The following is a 15,201-nucleotide window of genomic DNA, read 5'->3' on the forward strand; positions in this document are numbered from 1 at the left end:
CCATGGGGCCTATGTTTCTTTGGGCCTGGCTTACTTCACTTAATAGAATTTTTTCCCATGTCTTTCCATTTCCTAACAAATTCCCTAACAATGTCATTCTTTCTGATGGAGGCACAGAATTCCATTGTGTATATATACCACATTTTCTTGATCCATTCATCTACTGAGGGGCATCTAGGTTGGTAGCTGGGCTGGTCCTGGTAGTCTTAGTATGGCCTTGTTTGTGATCACTTGAATAAATGCCCCAAAGTGGGATTGCTGGGTAATAGGGGAGCTCTATGTGGAGTCTTTTGAGGAACCTCCATACTGCTTTCCAAAGCGGTTGAACAAGTTTACACTCCCACCAACAATGCAGTAAGGTTCCCTTCTGTCCACATCCACTCCAGCATCTGTTGTGATTAGAGTTCTTGATTTTTGCCATTCTAACTGGGGTGAGGTGGTATCTCAATGTTGTTTTGATTTGCATTTCTTTTATAGGGAGGTTGAGCATTTCTTTTTTTTTTTTTTTGTCGGTCGTGGGGCTTGAACTCTGGGCCTGGGCGCTGTCCCTCAGCTCTTCAGCTCAAGGCGAGCACTCTACCACTTGAGCTACAGCGCCACTTCCGGTTTTCTGGTGGTTTGTTGGAGATAGGAGTCTCTAGGTCTCTCCTGCCCGGGCTGGCTTTGAACTGTGATCCTCAGATCTCAGCCTCCTAAGTAGCTAGGATTACAGGAGTGAGCCACCAGCGCCCAGCTGAGCATTTCTTCATGTGTCTATTGGCCATCCTTCTTTCCTCTTCAGAGAAGTTTCTCTTTAAGTCTTTAGCCCACTTATTTATTGGGCAGTTGTTTCTTTGTGGATTTGTTGTTGGGGGATTTAACTTTTTGAGTTCCAAGTATATTTTAGGTATGAGACCCTTGTCGGTTGTATAGCTAGTGAAGATTTTCTCCCAATCTGTGGGCTTTCTATTGATCTTGCTAGCTATGTCCTTTGCCATGCAGAAGCTCTGCCATTTCATGCAATCCCATGCAAAAGGAATTCTCTAAGTGTTTATTTTACAATTTCTCTCTGGCTTTGGCAGACATTTTCAGATTGCCAGCATCAGGGCATGTGGAAAATGAGAATTCTACTCCACAAGAGAACAGAAGTCTGAAAGTTAACATGTTCTATCCCAAAGCAGATTGCAATCCTATTATCCCAGCAATGTTCTTGAGCTAATTTCCCAGGAATGTGTACAAAAGAATCCATCACATCCATCTTTTCAGTAACTGGGAGATAGGGACATGCAGGAATCCTTAACCTGTACAAATATGTTAAATATTATCAGGTTCCGTTCCAAAGAACCACACACTAAGATAACAATCTGCAATAAGTAACTTCCGTGGGAGTGACCAATGGAAACACAGGTAGAAGAGTGGCACTGTAGGACAAGGAAGTTTGAGAATCAACAAAGGTGTGTTTACCTTGGTGTGTTTACCTAAACCCATGGACAAAGATACCCATCATAATGGCCAACACCAGAGAGCAGTGTTGTACATGCCTCCACATGATTTCTGCGCAGATAAAACATGGGGCTATTTATCCCTCAAGTCACATCAGCCTTGCTTGAGTGATGGTTCAAGGGGCATTAATTTGTCAGTCCATGTAGCCTGCCCACGCATGGAGCAGTCTTTAGGTAGAAAAACAAAGGAAATACAGTGGGAAGCCAGAATGTACTCTGACAGTAGGTGACAAAACATCAATCATATCATGAGGACAGTTTTTAAAATACTACTGTAGGAAAAAAACAACTAAGAGACACCAAGCGTTATAGAGCAATGTCAATCAAAACCACAAGCAGGCAAGACACCAGTGGCTCATACCTGTAATTCTAGCTGCTCAGGCAGCTGAGACTTGGAGTATAAGGTTTAAAGCCTAGGTAGGCCAAAAAAAAATGTTTTTTAAACAGTCTGTAAGAATCCATCTCCCATTAACCAGCAAAATGCCAGATTGGAGGCAGGGATCTACTATAGAGTGTCAGCTGAGCAAAAGTATGAGGCTCTAAGTTCAAGCGCACGCGTGCACACACACACACGTACACACACACAAACAAACAAGCACTACTTAATGATAAACACTTTATCTCACATGTGTGTGTCTCAAATACATTCCATGGTGCCTTTTGGTGCAGAAGTAAATGGAAATGAGGATGAAGGATGAAAAAGAGAAAAAGGGAGGTCCTAGGGAAAACTGATTGGGAGTATCATATACTCACACACAGTGAGACCAAAAGAGGATAGTATTAGGAGAGAGACAAAAGAAGCAATGCCTGTGTGCTTCTTCATATAGTTACAATCTATATATAGATATATAAGTATAAATATATACATGTAGAGAGAGAAGGAGAGAAACAAACTTTAAGGTATAAAACCAAGAGATTTCCTCTTTTAATTTTTTTGATGGTTCTTATTTTCTATATGTATGTTGTATTCACATGTATATCTTCAGCAGGTGGGGAGAGGGTACAGAACTCAGGGGAAAAGGGTGAGATAGTGCAGTAGTGGAGCTCACTAGAACTGATGAAAGTGAACTATAGAACTCCTGGGTAGAGATGGGAGGGAGGGAGTGGGAGAGAGTGAGGGAAGAGCAGACACTGTACAAAAGGAAATGTAGTCAAACCCGACTCATGTAATTGCAGCCCCTCTGTACATCACCTCTATAAGAACAATAAAATATTTTTTTAAAGGAGTATCAAATACTTGGAAGGTGAATAAAATATTCCAAGTTTTTCTTTCTGTAGGATTGTACCTTTCTAGGCCCAATCACATCTGGGAAATGCAACCTTGAAGAGAAGGAACTTTGAAATACAAGGACTCTGCCCAGCCTGAGCTACGAGATATACTGGATAACACAAAGTTCAACAGCTTCTCAATAAGAACTATATTTCCCAGAAACCCTTGAAAAGATTCCAATAGACTGGAGGTGGGGCAGGCTGGGAAATTTAAAAGTCCATGAGAACAATTTCAATGCAGACTCCAGAAGACAGAGGACAGCACTCTACCTGGATCCTGCTTGCAGGCTCTGCTCACCAGACAAGCAGCGCTCCCCCAGACTGACTTGCTGTGAGTATCTCTGGAAACTGGGGGTTCCTTCTTCCTCAAAAAAAATACCTAGGAAACTAGATTCTGAATTCCAAGTTCTAGGCTGTTCAGAAAGTTTGGATGGCAATATTTAATCCCTACCACTGTAAATTCATTGTAGCATATAGGTGAGTCTAACAAATACTTGCCTCAAAACTGTCTGAGTAAAAGTCACACTGAATACTGTACATATTATAAGTGTTTTGCCATCTTCAGGTTTAATTTTTTGATTTTTTATATTTTTACTGTGAAAATACTGTACAGAGGGGTTACAGTTAGATGAGCAAGGTAATGAATACATTTCTTATCAAGCATTGTAGCCTCCTCCTTTGTTTCCCCTTCCCATCCCTTCCCATCCTCCCCCTAACACCCCCCCAATCCTCCTTCCTCCCTCCCCCCTCACCAAAGTTGTAAAGTTCATTTTCGACATAATGACTTGTACATCTCATTGTTGCAATGGGTCCATCTATATCCCTGTTTTAACTATTTGTTTTTTCTTCAGGTTTAATTTTAACTTCCTATTTCTATTTCCATGAAATGTTTTGTTCAGTAGCCACAATAATCATTCTACTTCTAATCTTCATTCTGTATTAAAAGGAGCTAGGGTTTCCAGAAGTCCTTCATTGGGGGTCTCTCTTAGTTTTCCTTTTTAAAAAATTTTTAATTGGTCATCGAAGAGGAACCATTTATTCAGGATAGCTCAAAGTTGTCATATTTCTCAAGTTCTTTCATGTTTAATATTATCTTTGCACACTTGTCACTTTTTTGATTTCATGAAACATTGATAGTAAAACATTTATGGACAGCATTTTTCTTCAGTGCTTTATAGAAAGAATTCTACTAGTTTACCCTTGGGTATTTTTGTGACTATTCTGTCAACAAACTGATATTCTTTTTCTTATGAAGTATTTTATTTCCCTACCGGATTCTTCAACAATTCTTTCATTTTGAAGGTTAACATTTTAACAGAAAAATGTACACTAATGTCAAACAGGAAGAATCAAGTTTTCTCAGAATCTTGTCTCCTATTTTTCAGATTTGAATTCTTCTATCTTGCTTTTTGAAAATGATATTTGTTTGTCTTTCCAGATACTATTTTCTATCACACTTTTTTCAGTTTATCTCTTTAGGAACATTGAGTAGATTGCATTTGATTACTTTCTTTTCTTTAACTTCTATGTGGCATTGGAATGGCTTTATCTGTTTATTGTCTTGTACTATGAATATCAAGCTTTTTCTTACATACAATATGGTACTATGGTTTCAGATTTCAGAAGGCAAACAAGCACTAGGCCAGAAACAAGTGTTGAATGTGTACTTAGTAAACTATTTGTTAAATAGATGAATGAAAGAATCAATCAATGTAAACTTTCAGTAGGGGGAGGGCCTTGTGTAAGGGGGAATTAAGAGGGTTGAAATGAGAATTCAATGTACTCAAACATGGAACTCTTCTGTCTTGATCAGGGAACTGTTGAGATGCCTATTTCAGTGAATGTTATTTGGAAGATTTCTTATTCATCAGCAAGAATAAAGATCTAGCTGTATGTTAACTCTGCTCATTATCTTATCTGAATTTTCAATTTTGGCTTGATATAAATAATAGAAGAAAGAATGACAGTTGCCTTTCAGGCTCCTGATAATGTCTAGTGAATGGGTGTAATGGCAATTCACATAATAGGAGAATGTAATTACCAACACACATGTTGATAGCCATTGCTTTTATTTGCATAGTCAAAAATATATTCTAGATACAATTATCCTATCTCAGGAAACCCACATGGAAAAATAGTAAAAATGGCATTTGTTTTTTGTTTTCATTTTCTTTGCCTAATAGGACAATGGATATTGAATCATATTTTGAAAGAATTGGTTATAAGAACTCTGGGAAGAAACTGGACTTGGAGACATTAACAGAAATTCTTCAACATCAGATCCGAGCCATTCCCTATGAAAATCTGAACATGCATTGTGGAGAATCTATGGATATGGCCTTGGAAGCCATTTTTGATCAAATTGTGAACAGGAAGCGCGGTGGGTGGTGTTTCCAGCTTAATCATCTTCTCTACTGGGTTCTAACCACAATGGGTTTTGAGACCACAATGTTGGGAGGATATGTTTATATTCTTCCAGCCAAAAAGTATAGCAGTGACATGATTCACCTTCTACTACGGGTGAGCATCAATGGCAAGGATTACATTGTTGATGCAGGATTTGGAAGTTCCTACCAGATATGGGAGCCCCTGGAATTAATTTCTGGAAAGGACCAGCCTCAAGTGCCTTCTGTTTTTCAATTGACAGAAGAAAAGGGCATCTGGTACCTGGATCAAATCAGAAGAGAACAGTATGTTCCAGACCAAGAATTTATGAATTCTGAAATCCTTGAGAAGAATAAATATAGAAAAGTCTTCTCCTTTACTCTTGAGCCTCGAAAAATTGAAGATTTTAAGTCTGCAAATATGTACCTTCAGACATCTCCAACATCTCTGTTCGTAAACACAACATACTGTACTGTGCAGACCTCAGATGGGACTTACTGCTTAATGGGATTCCTCCTGGCCCATCGGAAATTCAGTTACAAGGACAATGTGGATCTGGTAGAGTTTAAGACTTTGAAAGAGGAAGAAATAGAAGGAGTACTGAAAACCATATTTGGTATTACCTTGGAAGTAAAGTATGTGCCCAAACATGGTGATAAACTTTTTACTATTTAGCATAAGGAGCAAAAGTGGTCTTTCTTATTTCTACGTGTACTTAACTTTTATTATTAAAAATTCAAAATATATGTAAAACCACAAATGATAGGTTAATAAGCCCTTGGGCAGCCATCACTCAGCTCACCAGTGATCACCTGCTGACTTTTCATGCCCTCTGTACCTCCACATTGTAAAAGAAAACCCTAGATGCCACACTCCATCCAGCACAATGTCAGCATACATGAAGAAGTGCTTTAAGGATGATGTGGTTATCTTGGGAACTATATTGATTTGTGACAGAATACCTTCCAAGATTGGTTTACTGTTGAATCCACATAAAAATTTTATATTTCTGTCTGAGTGAAAAGAATAATGATTTTTAAAAAAAATTCCATAAGATCGAATCAGTATGTATCCAGTGTGCAATTTTTATACACTGCAACTTTGACAATTCAAGATCAGAATGCAGCAGAAGAGAGCAAGACATGACCTTGGTCCCAAATAACCTCAGCGTCCTCAAGACAAGTTGATTCAAATAAACCAAGTATGTAAGAGTATGCTTTTGGGGGTCAAGTGAGTCAGTGTATACAGCTGATCATTGAGTCAATGTATACAGCTGATCATTTCTCCCAGGATTGCTTTTGTAGGTGTTTTTGTACATCCTTTTCCTTAAATCTGGGAAGACATTTCAAATTTTCAACTTCCCGAGTTAATGATTTATGTCTCAATATAATAATTATTGAAAAATTACAAAATATATATTACCTGGAGGAACCTATAATCAATGAAGTACATTAAAATATCATTGGCTACTATACTGTGAAGCAAAGTCTTTAGAGATTTTAGAAATTATTATGTAGTTGGTATGTTCTGTAAGAGAGTCTTTCTGTCACCTGTTTGTGTTCTCTGAGCTATATTATTTTACTCTTTTCCACACGTGTTCTTTAAAAAATGAGGTTGCTTCTTTTTCTCTTAGTTCCTGAGGGCACTCAGTAAGCCAGTAGATTTAATTCACCAAAGTCAAATGAGTTTCATACTTACATATTCAGTGCCAGACACAATGTAATGACCTCAAAAATGGTGTTGGGGTGTTTGTCTAACTTGCATGAAGTCCAGATTTTGCTTTCCAGAAGCATACACACAAATTTTGATCCAAGAACCAATAAACAGTTTGCCAGTAATTATTTCAAGGTCAGCATTTAATCAATAGTCTCTTTCCATTTTGCTTTATTTCATTTCTGCTTGAAATCCTATTCACACTGTCATCTTCCTTCCTAATGAAATATTGATAACAGATGCCCAAGACTTGAGTATGGCTTTCTGCTTCAGAATCTGAATCTTTACTTATCTATAACTCAGGTTTTTAATGTGGATTTCGGTATTAGAGCACATTGATTTCAATATTATTCTCCACCCTGAACTTGTGATTATCATAATAAGGGAGAGAGAAAAGCAGAAACCAGAATATTAATTAAGAACTTATGTTACAACATACCTATTTTATGAAGCAAGATACGTAAAAAGAAGGTCTGCTGATGGTGTTTCAGCTGGGTGCTGAAGGTTGATGCCTATAATCCTAGCTACTCACGAAGCTGAGACCCAGAAGATGAAAGTCCTCAAGACTATCTCCAATTAATATAGTAAAGTATAAGCATAGCTCAAGTGGTAGAGTGCCCGCCATGAGCAAAAAACAAAAAAAAGCCAAGCAAATGCATGAGACCCAGAGTTCAAGTCCTGGTACCAACCAGCACAATAAAGGAAGGAAAGAAAAGAAAGAAAGAGAACAGAGAGAAGAGGAGAGGGTGGAAGGAACAGGAAAGAGAGGAAAAGGAAAAAGATGGAAGAGAAGAACCCCATCCTGAAAAGGACCAGGAAGCAATGCTGTGTGTGAACAGTCAGATAACTTGCAGTTGAGCAGATAGAACAATGAGGTCACATATCACATATTACTATTTTCATCTGTTTTTCTGTGGCCAGGGATTTAACTTATGAGTCTTTTCCAATTACCCAAGCACAGATAGAGAGAGTCCCTCTTCAGAGAGGGTTAAAAACTACGAACATAAGGAAGAGGCTTGTTTCAAGGATGTACTAGAATAATTGGTGCCCAAGGATAGCACGAGACATCAATATACAATCATGTAAACAGTTTTAAAATACAGGAGAGGGAACTGTCTAAGAATCAGCAAGAGTTACAGATCAACATATGACAAGTGTAAAACAAAAACAATCAGGAACACAGCCATAGGACACATGTCATGCTCACAATACTACACTTCAGACAATCCATAGTGTGCATCAATATACAGTCCAGACATAATTCATAATGCCTGTGAGCAGAGAGGTAAAAGAAAATGAGGAGGAGGCATGAAAACCAGCAAAAGGAGACCAGAGAGGATCTGATGGGAAGCGTCCCAGTTCCCTTTGCTGCTTGCTCTAGGTCTGGCATTTGTGTGTCCTGCATCCTCTCCACACTCTTTATCTGGCCTAGGCTCCCAGACAGCAGGAATTGTGTAAAATACAAAGTCTCTCCACAGCTTGAGGCACAAGAATCATCAGGTAACATAAATTTCAATACTTTGAAAATGAAAGAGCTGGATTAAATCCACACGGGCAAGGTGAACGCCTAAACTACATTTCCCAGAACTCCCCGGGGTGGGTTCTCCCACGGGGGAGGTGGGGCGATTTGGGAAGCCAATGGCAGCGCTCGTGCAGACTTGGGCGGGCGAGGACAGCGCTCCGCCTGCTTCCCGACTGTTGCAGGAACTGGGCTGCCAACCCGACGAGCAGAGCTCGCACCCTGACTTGCTGTGAGTGGCTTTGAAATTGGGGTTTCATTCTATCTCAAAGGGGAACCCCTGAAACTAGATTTAACCCCACCTCTGAATTTCAAATTCTAAGTTGTCCAGAAAGTTTGGGAGGCAGGAATTGGGGACCTACAGCTGTAAATACTTTGTAGCATACAGGTGAGTCTAACAAATGCTTGGCCTACACCATCTGGGTGGACTGCCACACTTCCAGCACCTTCGATCCCTGAGAACTCGAATGAGTCATTTAGCCTGCCTAAAGCTCTGTTTCCTATCAGTAAAATGGGAGCTAATAAGTTATTGGAAAGGATGGTTTTGAGGCCTAAATGGGTGCATTATCAATTGTGTTTAGGGGGGGAAACACCATGTTTAAGGATGATGTCCACTGCAAATATAGAAGGATTTCTGTGGGGGAGGGGAAGGAGAGTTTTTGTTTTGTTTTGCTTTGCTATCATGAATTGGAAGGGTGTTATCAGGAATTGGAAGGAGCTGTCAGTGACAAGCATAATACTCCTCCTCCTCCATCATCATCATCAATAGCTATTTGTCTATGGCATTACCCCTAAAGACAGACTACAGAACTCCTCCAGACAGAGGAGACTGCCTAGGTACAGAGGCCCATGGATTTCTGGGTTGGACTTCCTGTGGGTTCTGGCTGAGTGCCCGGAACTCTATGCTGCTTTGCTCTGTTCTGATAAGCTATTCTTTCCTCATCCTTCCTTCCTTCTCCCTCAGACTCAAATCTGTTGACTTCACCCTCACCCCCTAAAAACGTAGAAACTGCCAACGGTCTATTTCCTGCTCAGAGACTTCTGTTACTCTGTATCTTCACCATCTTCAGCTGCATCTGCTGTATCTTTTTACGATTGTCTCCCCCCCCCCTCTTTTTGGGGGGTGGAGGGCTTTGTCCTGGCTGATGTGGTGCTACACAGATTGTTGAGTATCAGGTTTGGATACGGCCAGCAAGTACACAGTGAGAAGGCTGGTCTGGCAAGGTGTTAATGCAACAGGACTCTGTACCCTTCATGTGCCAGAGATAAGAGGAAATTAAAAGGGATAGGGAAAGAAATCAACAGCACAAACAATAATAAAAATGACTCACTGGTGTTTCCTAGAACACTTCTGGTTCAGATTTTCACACACCTACATTGTAGGTATGGAAGTGTCTACCACAGTCCTTTCTGATTTGTAAGTCACTGGTGGCATGCTGTTGAACTATACATCCTGTCCTCTCTGCTTCTGCTTCTTGGTATTCCAGGGGTGAGCAACTGTCTGCCACACCCACTTACTGCCATGATGTTCTGCTTTATCATAAACCCGTAGAAGTAGATATAGCCAACTATTGACTGAAATCTATGCCAAGTCTATGGGCTAAAATAAATCCTCTCTCCTTTAAGTTTATTTACTCAGGTGTTGTTGTCATAGTGACAAAAAGGTAACTGACAGTTGTATGACATAATTTTCAGTTGGTTATACATTAGGCTAAACAACCCCAAGGTTGATGATGTTCCTAAATGCAAAGAGCACAAAGATAACAGAGACTGGAACAATGAGGAACTTCCTACCAAGTTCCAACTAAGGACTTCCCTCTTAAGCAATTGTTTTCTTTTTCTTGTTTCTAGAAGCATTTAGTAAAAATTTTCTCTCTCCTGGATCACCAAACTGTGAGGCCAGTAGAAAGTGATTTCACAAATTGCTTTCTGCTCAAATAAACCCTTCAGAATTTGAATGTCCCTAAGTTTAGTTTTTAATGCTCCAGTGTGACAATACCCCAATTAGCTCTTTTTACTTCTGGTCATTTACAGTCGTCAGAGTTTTAACTTCCTATTTCTATTTCCATATACCTTGAACTGGCCTATTTAGTAGTCATAATGCTAATCCTTTTTCTAATCTTACTTTGTAGTAAAAAAAAAAAAAAAAGCAGTGCCCATGGTAGTTCATCATTCTGTCCTATTTCCTAGTTTTTTCTTTGATTTATTTTCTTACTGGCTTTTAGAGAGGAAATATTTCATCAGGACAGCTCAGAGTTGTTGCATTTCTCAAGTTCTTTTATGTTTGAGATTATCTTCATGTGCATGTCACTATTTGATTCAGTGTAACTTGAGGACAGGACATTCCTTCAATACTTTACAACTTTGTAGACAAAGTTCTTCTGATTCTCTTTTGGACATTTTCTAGAAGAGTCTGTTGCCAAACTGATATTTTTTTCTTTGTGAAATACTTTATTTCCCTGCAAGATGATTGACTACTTTTTCTCTTTCATTTTGGATTTTAATTATTTAACAAAATATACTTCAATGCAATGCAAAAATCAAACTTTCCAAGAATATTTTCTTTAATTTAATTATTTCTTTTAGTTCTTTATTTCTTTCATTTTATTTCTCAGATTTGATTTCTGCTTCATTTTTGGGAAAAATATATATCATATTGTTTTCTATGATTATTTTGAATTCTCTTCTAAAGGAGCAACAAATGGATTGATTGATCACTTTATATGTGTACCAACATTTAATTTCACTTTTAGAATGGCTTTGTTTTCTCATTAGAGTTTCCTGTGACTATCAAGCTTTCTAGCAATATGACTAATATGATATGTTATCAATAGAGTACTTTTCCCTAACTATACCTTAACTCTTTTTATATCTTAATTAGTTTCAAAGTTTGATTTTAAGAAAGAAACCCAAGTATAAATATGGTAGCACTTACTCTAGTTTTTGTTTTTTGATTAGGGAAACATGGACCTTGAAGCATATTTTCAAAGAATTGGTTATAAGAACTCTAGGAGCAAATTGGACTTGGAAACTTTAACTGAAATTCTTCAGTGCCAGATTCAAACCATTCCCTTTGAGAACCTTAACATCCATTGTGGAGAATCCATGGAGTTGGGCTTGGAGGTCATTTTTGATCAAATTGTGAGGAAGAACCGGGGTGGGTGGTGTCTCCAGGCTAATTATCTTTTCAACTGGGCTCTGACCACAATGGGGTTTGAGACTACAATGTTAGGAGGATATGTCTATAACACTCCAGCCCAAAGATACAGCACGGGCATGATTCACCTTCTAGTACAGGTGACCCTCAATGGCAAGAACTACATTGTAGATGCTTCATTTGGTCGCTCCCACCAGATATGGGAGCCTCTGGAATTGATTTCCGGAAAGGACCAGCCTCAAGTGCCTTCCATTTTCCGGCTGACAGAAGAGAATGGAATCTGGTACCTGGACCAAATCAGAAGAGAACAGTACATCCCCAATGAAGAATTTATTAATTCTGACCTCCTTGAAAATAGTAAATACCGAAAAATCTACTCCTTTACTCTTGAGCCTCGAACAATTGAAGACTTTGAATCTGTAAACACATTTCTTCAGACGTCTCCAGCATCTGTATTTACAAGCAAGTCATTTTGTTCCTTGCAGACACTAGAAGGAGTGTACTGTTTAGTGGGCACTACCCTCACCTATAGGAAATTCAATTATAAGGACAACATAGATCTGGTGGAGTTTAAGGCATTAAAAGAGGAAGAAATAGAAGAAGTCTTGAAAACGATATTTGGTATTTCTTTAGAGAAAAAACTCGTGCCTAGACATGGTGATCGATTTTTTACAATTTAGAATATGCAGCAGCAATAGTCTTCCATGTACTATGTATACTGGAACTTTTCATTATATGAGTTTCAAACATGTGCAATTTTAAGTAATAGAATAAGTCTTATGTACTCATCATCAACTTCATCAATGATCAACTGGATATTTGATTGTATCTTCTTTATCTCGGTAGTCTACTATTTACCTATAAAAATGTCGGAATATACCTAAATGACTTCCTAAAGATCCATAACCACAAACCTTTCCAAAACTGAACATGTGAAAGTATTTTAATGATGATGTGGCTATCTTAAGATCCATACTCATAAACAACTTCCCAACATTAGTGTATTGTTGAACGCATATAGCATGTAAAGCAGTAGATGAGTAGAGGGAATGGTAAAAAACAATTGTTGCCATTAAATTTGAGTTAGGATTAGAATGTTACAATGAACAACGAGACACGATATTGGTTTTAAATCATCTAATACTCCTCAAAAAATAATTAAACCCTACACAGGAGAATATGACTAGTAGTCAGCACAGTGGCATACCTGATCATTTCTCCCAGGGCTGTTTTTACAGCCACTATTTTTATATACCTTTTTTGCTTAACACGAGGATACTGGTATTTAGCATGTTTAGCTTACAGATCAAATAGTTTGTATATAAAATAATTATTTTAAATTATATTTTCTATATTATATAGAAAAACTCATTTAATGAAAGCTAGGAGAAAGCAAGAGAAGAGATGATATTGTTCAAAAAGAAATGTATTCTTTACCTGACTTATATAACTATAACCCCTCTGCACACCACCTTTCTAATAACATAAAAAAAACTTATTTGATGAGAACTATATTAAAACATTTTGGCCAAGAATAAAATGTATGCAAGTTTTCTGCTTGGAAATATTAAGATATGGAGTCAGGATCTTCAGCAAGAATCTTACTCTATTCCTGTTTCTTAATAATATTCACTCACTTCCTTCCATACTTTGCCATAGGAGAAAAATACCTGATGTATTTTTGGATTCCAAATTTTGTAAATAATACATGAGTTTCTTGCTAAATCTGTTACTATTATTTCTTACAGGTATAACCAGGATCATACTCTAGGTTTGGTTCATGGTTCCAAACATACAACAAATGCTGAAAATATGTGTTACTTGGGAAAATGAGCAATGTCACCACGTCACAATATTTAGAGTAGTAGTTGGCCATTTAATGAAAGGTCTCCACACATCTTGCTTTATTGCACTCTACAAATGTGCCTTCTATCTTCCTTCTGTCCCTCATAAATTCCTGGTACTACTGTCATTTTCTTACTTCATCCTTGATGAAAATGAACATCAGAAGATAAGACCAGTGGACACATCTTGTACTTCATGCATGATCCTATCTGGGTATTGTAAAAGGACCCCCATCAGGTGATTGACAACTGCCATGCTAGGAGCGGGAAGGTGGACTTTCTCAAAGTAACCAATGAATTTCTATTTTCAGTTCTTTAAGAAATAAAGAGGGATGTGGTAACAGTGATTAAAAACAAATGTACCTATTGTCTTACCTATGTAACTGTAACCCCCAGCTCATCACCTTTTCAATTAAAAAAAAAACTCTTCTAAAAAAGAAAAAAGGAATGGGGGTCTATTCTGGGTGTTACATTGTTTGTTGTGTAATCCTGGCTGCTCCAGAGAGAGACACCCAAAAAATCATTGTTTGAAGCCAGCCTGAAGAGAAAAAATCCATGAGATAACCTCTCCATTTAAAACCCAAAAGCCAGGCTAGGGACTTGACCCAAGTGGAACTACACAGGCCATGAGCAACAGGCTATGTGAGAGCATGAAGCCATTGCATTCAAGTCCCAGTACCAGAAAAAGAAAAAGATAAAAATCAGTATGATCTTACACAACCTCTAACAGCATCCAGCAGCTTTGCCCATCCATAATCCTTGATTTTCACTATTGTTTGGCTTTTTGGTGTTTTTCAGAATGGCTGTAATAGTTATACTTTAATACTTAGTACCAAACTTTAGTTTTTTTAGGCTGCTAAATACTGTGGGTTTTTTTCCTTGTGGTGGCACACTCCAAACCCATGCTGAATTAAAAACAAAAACAAAAACCAATATAGTATTGAACTGAGTCCTTGATTAGGTTATTAAATGTATGTTTTATGCCTCTTTTTCCTTAACACTTGTTTAAGTCCTTAGGTTGTCATTAATTTCCTGAGACTTTGTAATGACAGATGGGACCCTAATCATAACCACTGAACTAACCTGTGTAGAACATTGATTTTTGAATGATTGCTTTCCCCACAAAATTTGATGGAGAGAATAAAAATGTATAAGCTTTTATCCAACAAAGTATATAAGGACTTTCTGGGATCCAAATTATGTTACCTATTAGTAGAGTCAATCTTCAAGGAGGCATGACAAAGATGAACAAGTCTACTCATGACTCACAAACCACGAAGCAGTGTCTGGGCAGATTGTAACCACGAAGGAAGTTTCTTCTGGGGAAGGATTCAACCAGGTTCATGGCAGGCAGGGACTTTGCCTCATTCATTATTTATCACATAGGCATGGAACAAATATTTGATAAGTAAATGAATGAGTATCTGCAGCTTCCGACAATTAGCTGTGTTTAGAGTGTGCTTATTGAATGATGGCATGATTTATCATTAGACAGAAATATGCGCATCAGGATCCTTTGGAAGTCCACATTTGCCACTACAGACCCTCATCCTGTGTGGCCTGCGGGCATCTTCACGAAACATGATCATGCTGCCTCTCTGAAGCCCTCACCCCCAGGGTAGGTATGGTTTCCCCAAAGGCATTGTTGGAAAGATTGAAACCCAGGAATCCTTAGCTTTCTTACCTTCTGGGAATAAAAAAGAACTATGTATCCATGGAAAGATTTTGCTTGATTTTTTTCTTTATTGTTATTCCCACTACTACTACTACTATTATTATTGTTATTATTATTTAACTTTCTACCATGACCAAGAGAGACACAGCAGTGAAAAC

At 38.2% G+C, this 15,201-nt stretch overlaps 2 protein-coding genes across 3 annotated transcripts; both read left to right on the forward strand.

Annotated features, from left to right (window-relative positions):
• The first annotated feature begins 2,919 nt into the window (after positions 1 to 2,919).
• Positions 2,920 to 6,570, forward strand: LOC138823058 (arylamine N-acetyltransferase 2-like). The gene is made up of 2 exons (XM_070016000.1): positions 2,920 to 3,081; positions 4,934 to 6,570. Exon 2 carries the CDS (start codon positions 4,938 to 4,940, stop codon positions 5,808 to 5,810), a length of 873 nt encoding a protein of 290 aa, XP_069872101.1. The 5' UTR covers positions 2,920 to 3,081; positions 4,934 to 4,937; the 3' UTR covers positions 5,811 to 6,570.
• A 1,941-nt stretch (positions 6,571 to 8,511) lies between these two features.
• LOC138823320 (arylamine N-acetyltransferase 2) lies at positions 8,512 to 14,301 on the forward strand. 2 transcript variants are annotated; one of them, XM_070016550.1, is made up of 2 exons: positions 8,512 to 8,599; positions 11,326 to 14,301. In XM_070016550.1, the coding sequence occupies exon 2, from the start codon at positions 11,332 to 11,334 to the stop codon at positions 12,202 to 12,204; it is 873 nt and encodes a 290-aa protein (XP_069872651.1). In that variant the 5' UTR covers positions 8,512 to 8,599; positions 11,326 to 11,331; the 3' UTR covers positions 12,205 to 14,301. The 2 variants fall into 2 exon arrangements, with proteins under 2 accessions (XP_069872651.1, XP_069872652.1); XM_070016551.1 differs by lacking the exon at positions 8,512 to 8,599 and adding an exon at positions 8,606 to 8,755.
• Positions 14,302 to 15,201: the final 900 nt, after the last annotated feature.

The sequence above is a fragment of the Dipodomys merriami genome, unplaced genomic scaffold (genome assembly GCF_024711535.1).
Source record: "Dipodomys merriami isolate MVZ:Mamm:240054 unplaced genomic scaffold, mDipMer1.0.p SCAF_12, whole genome shotgun sequence".
NCBI classification, from domain to species: Eukaryota; Metazoa; Chordata; class Mammalia; order Rodentia; family Heteromyidae; genus Dipodomys; species Dipodomys merriami.

Coding starts and splice junctions, on each gene's coding strand:
- LOC138823058 (XM_070016000.1), top strand. CDS start 4,938: ATGGATATTGAATCATATTTTGAAAGAATTGGTTATAAGAACTCTGGG.
- LOC138823320 (XM_070016550.1), top strand. CDS start 11,332: ATGGACCTTGAAGCATATTTTCAAAGAATTGGTTATAAGAACTCTAGG.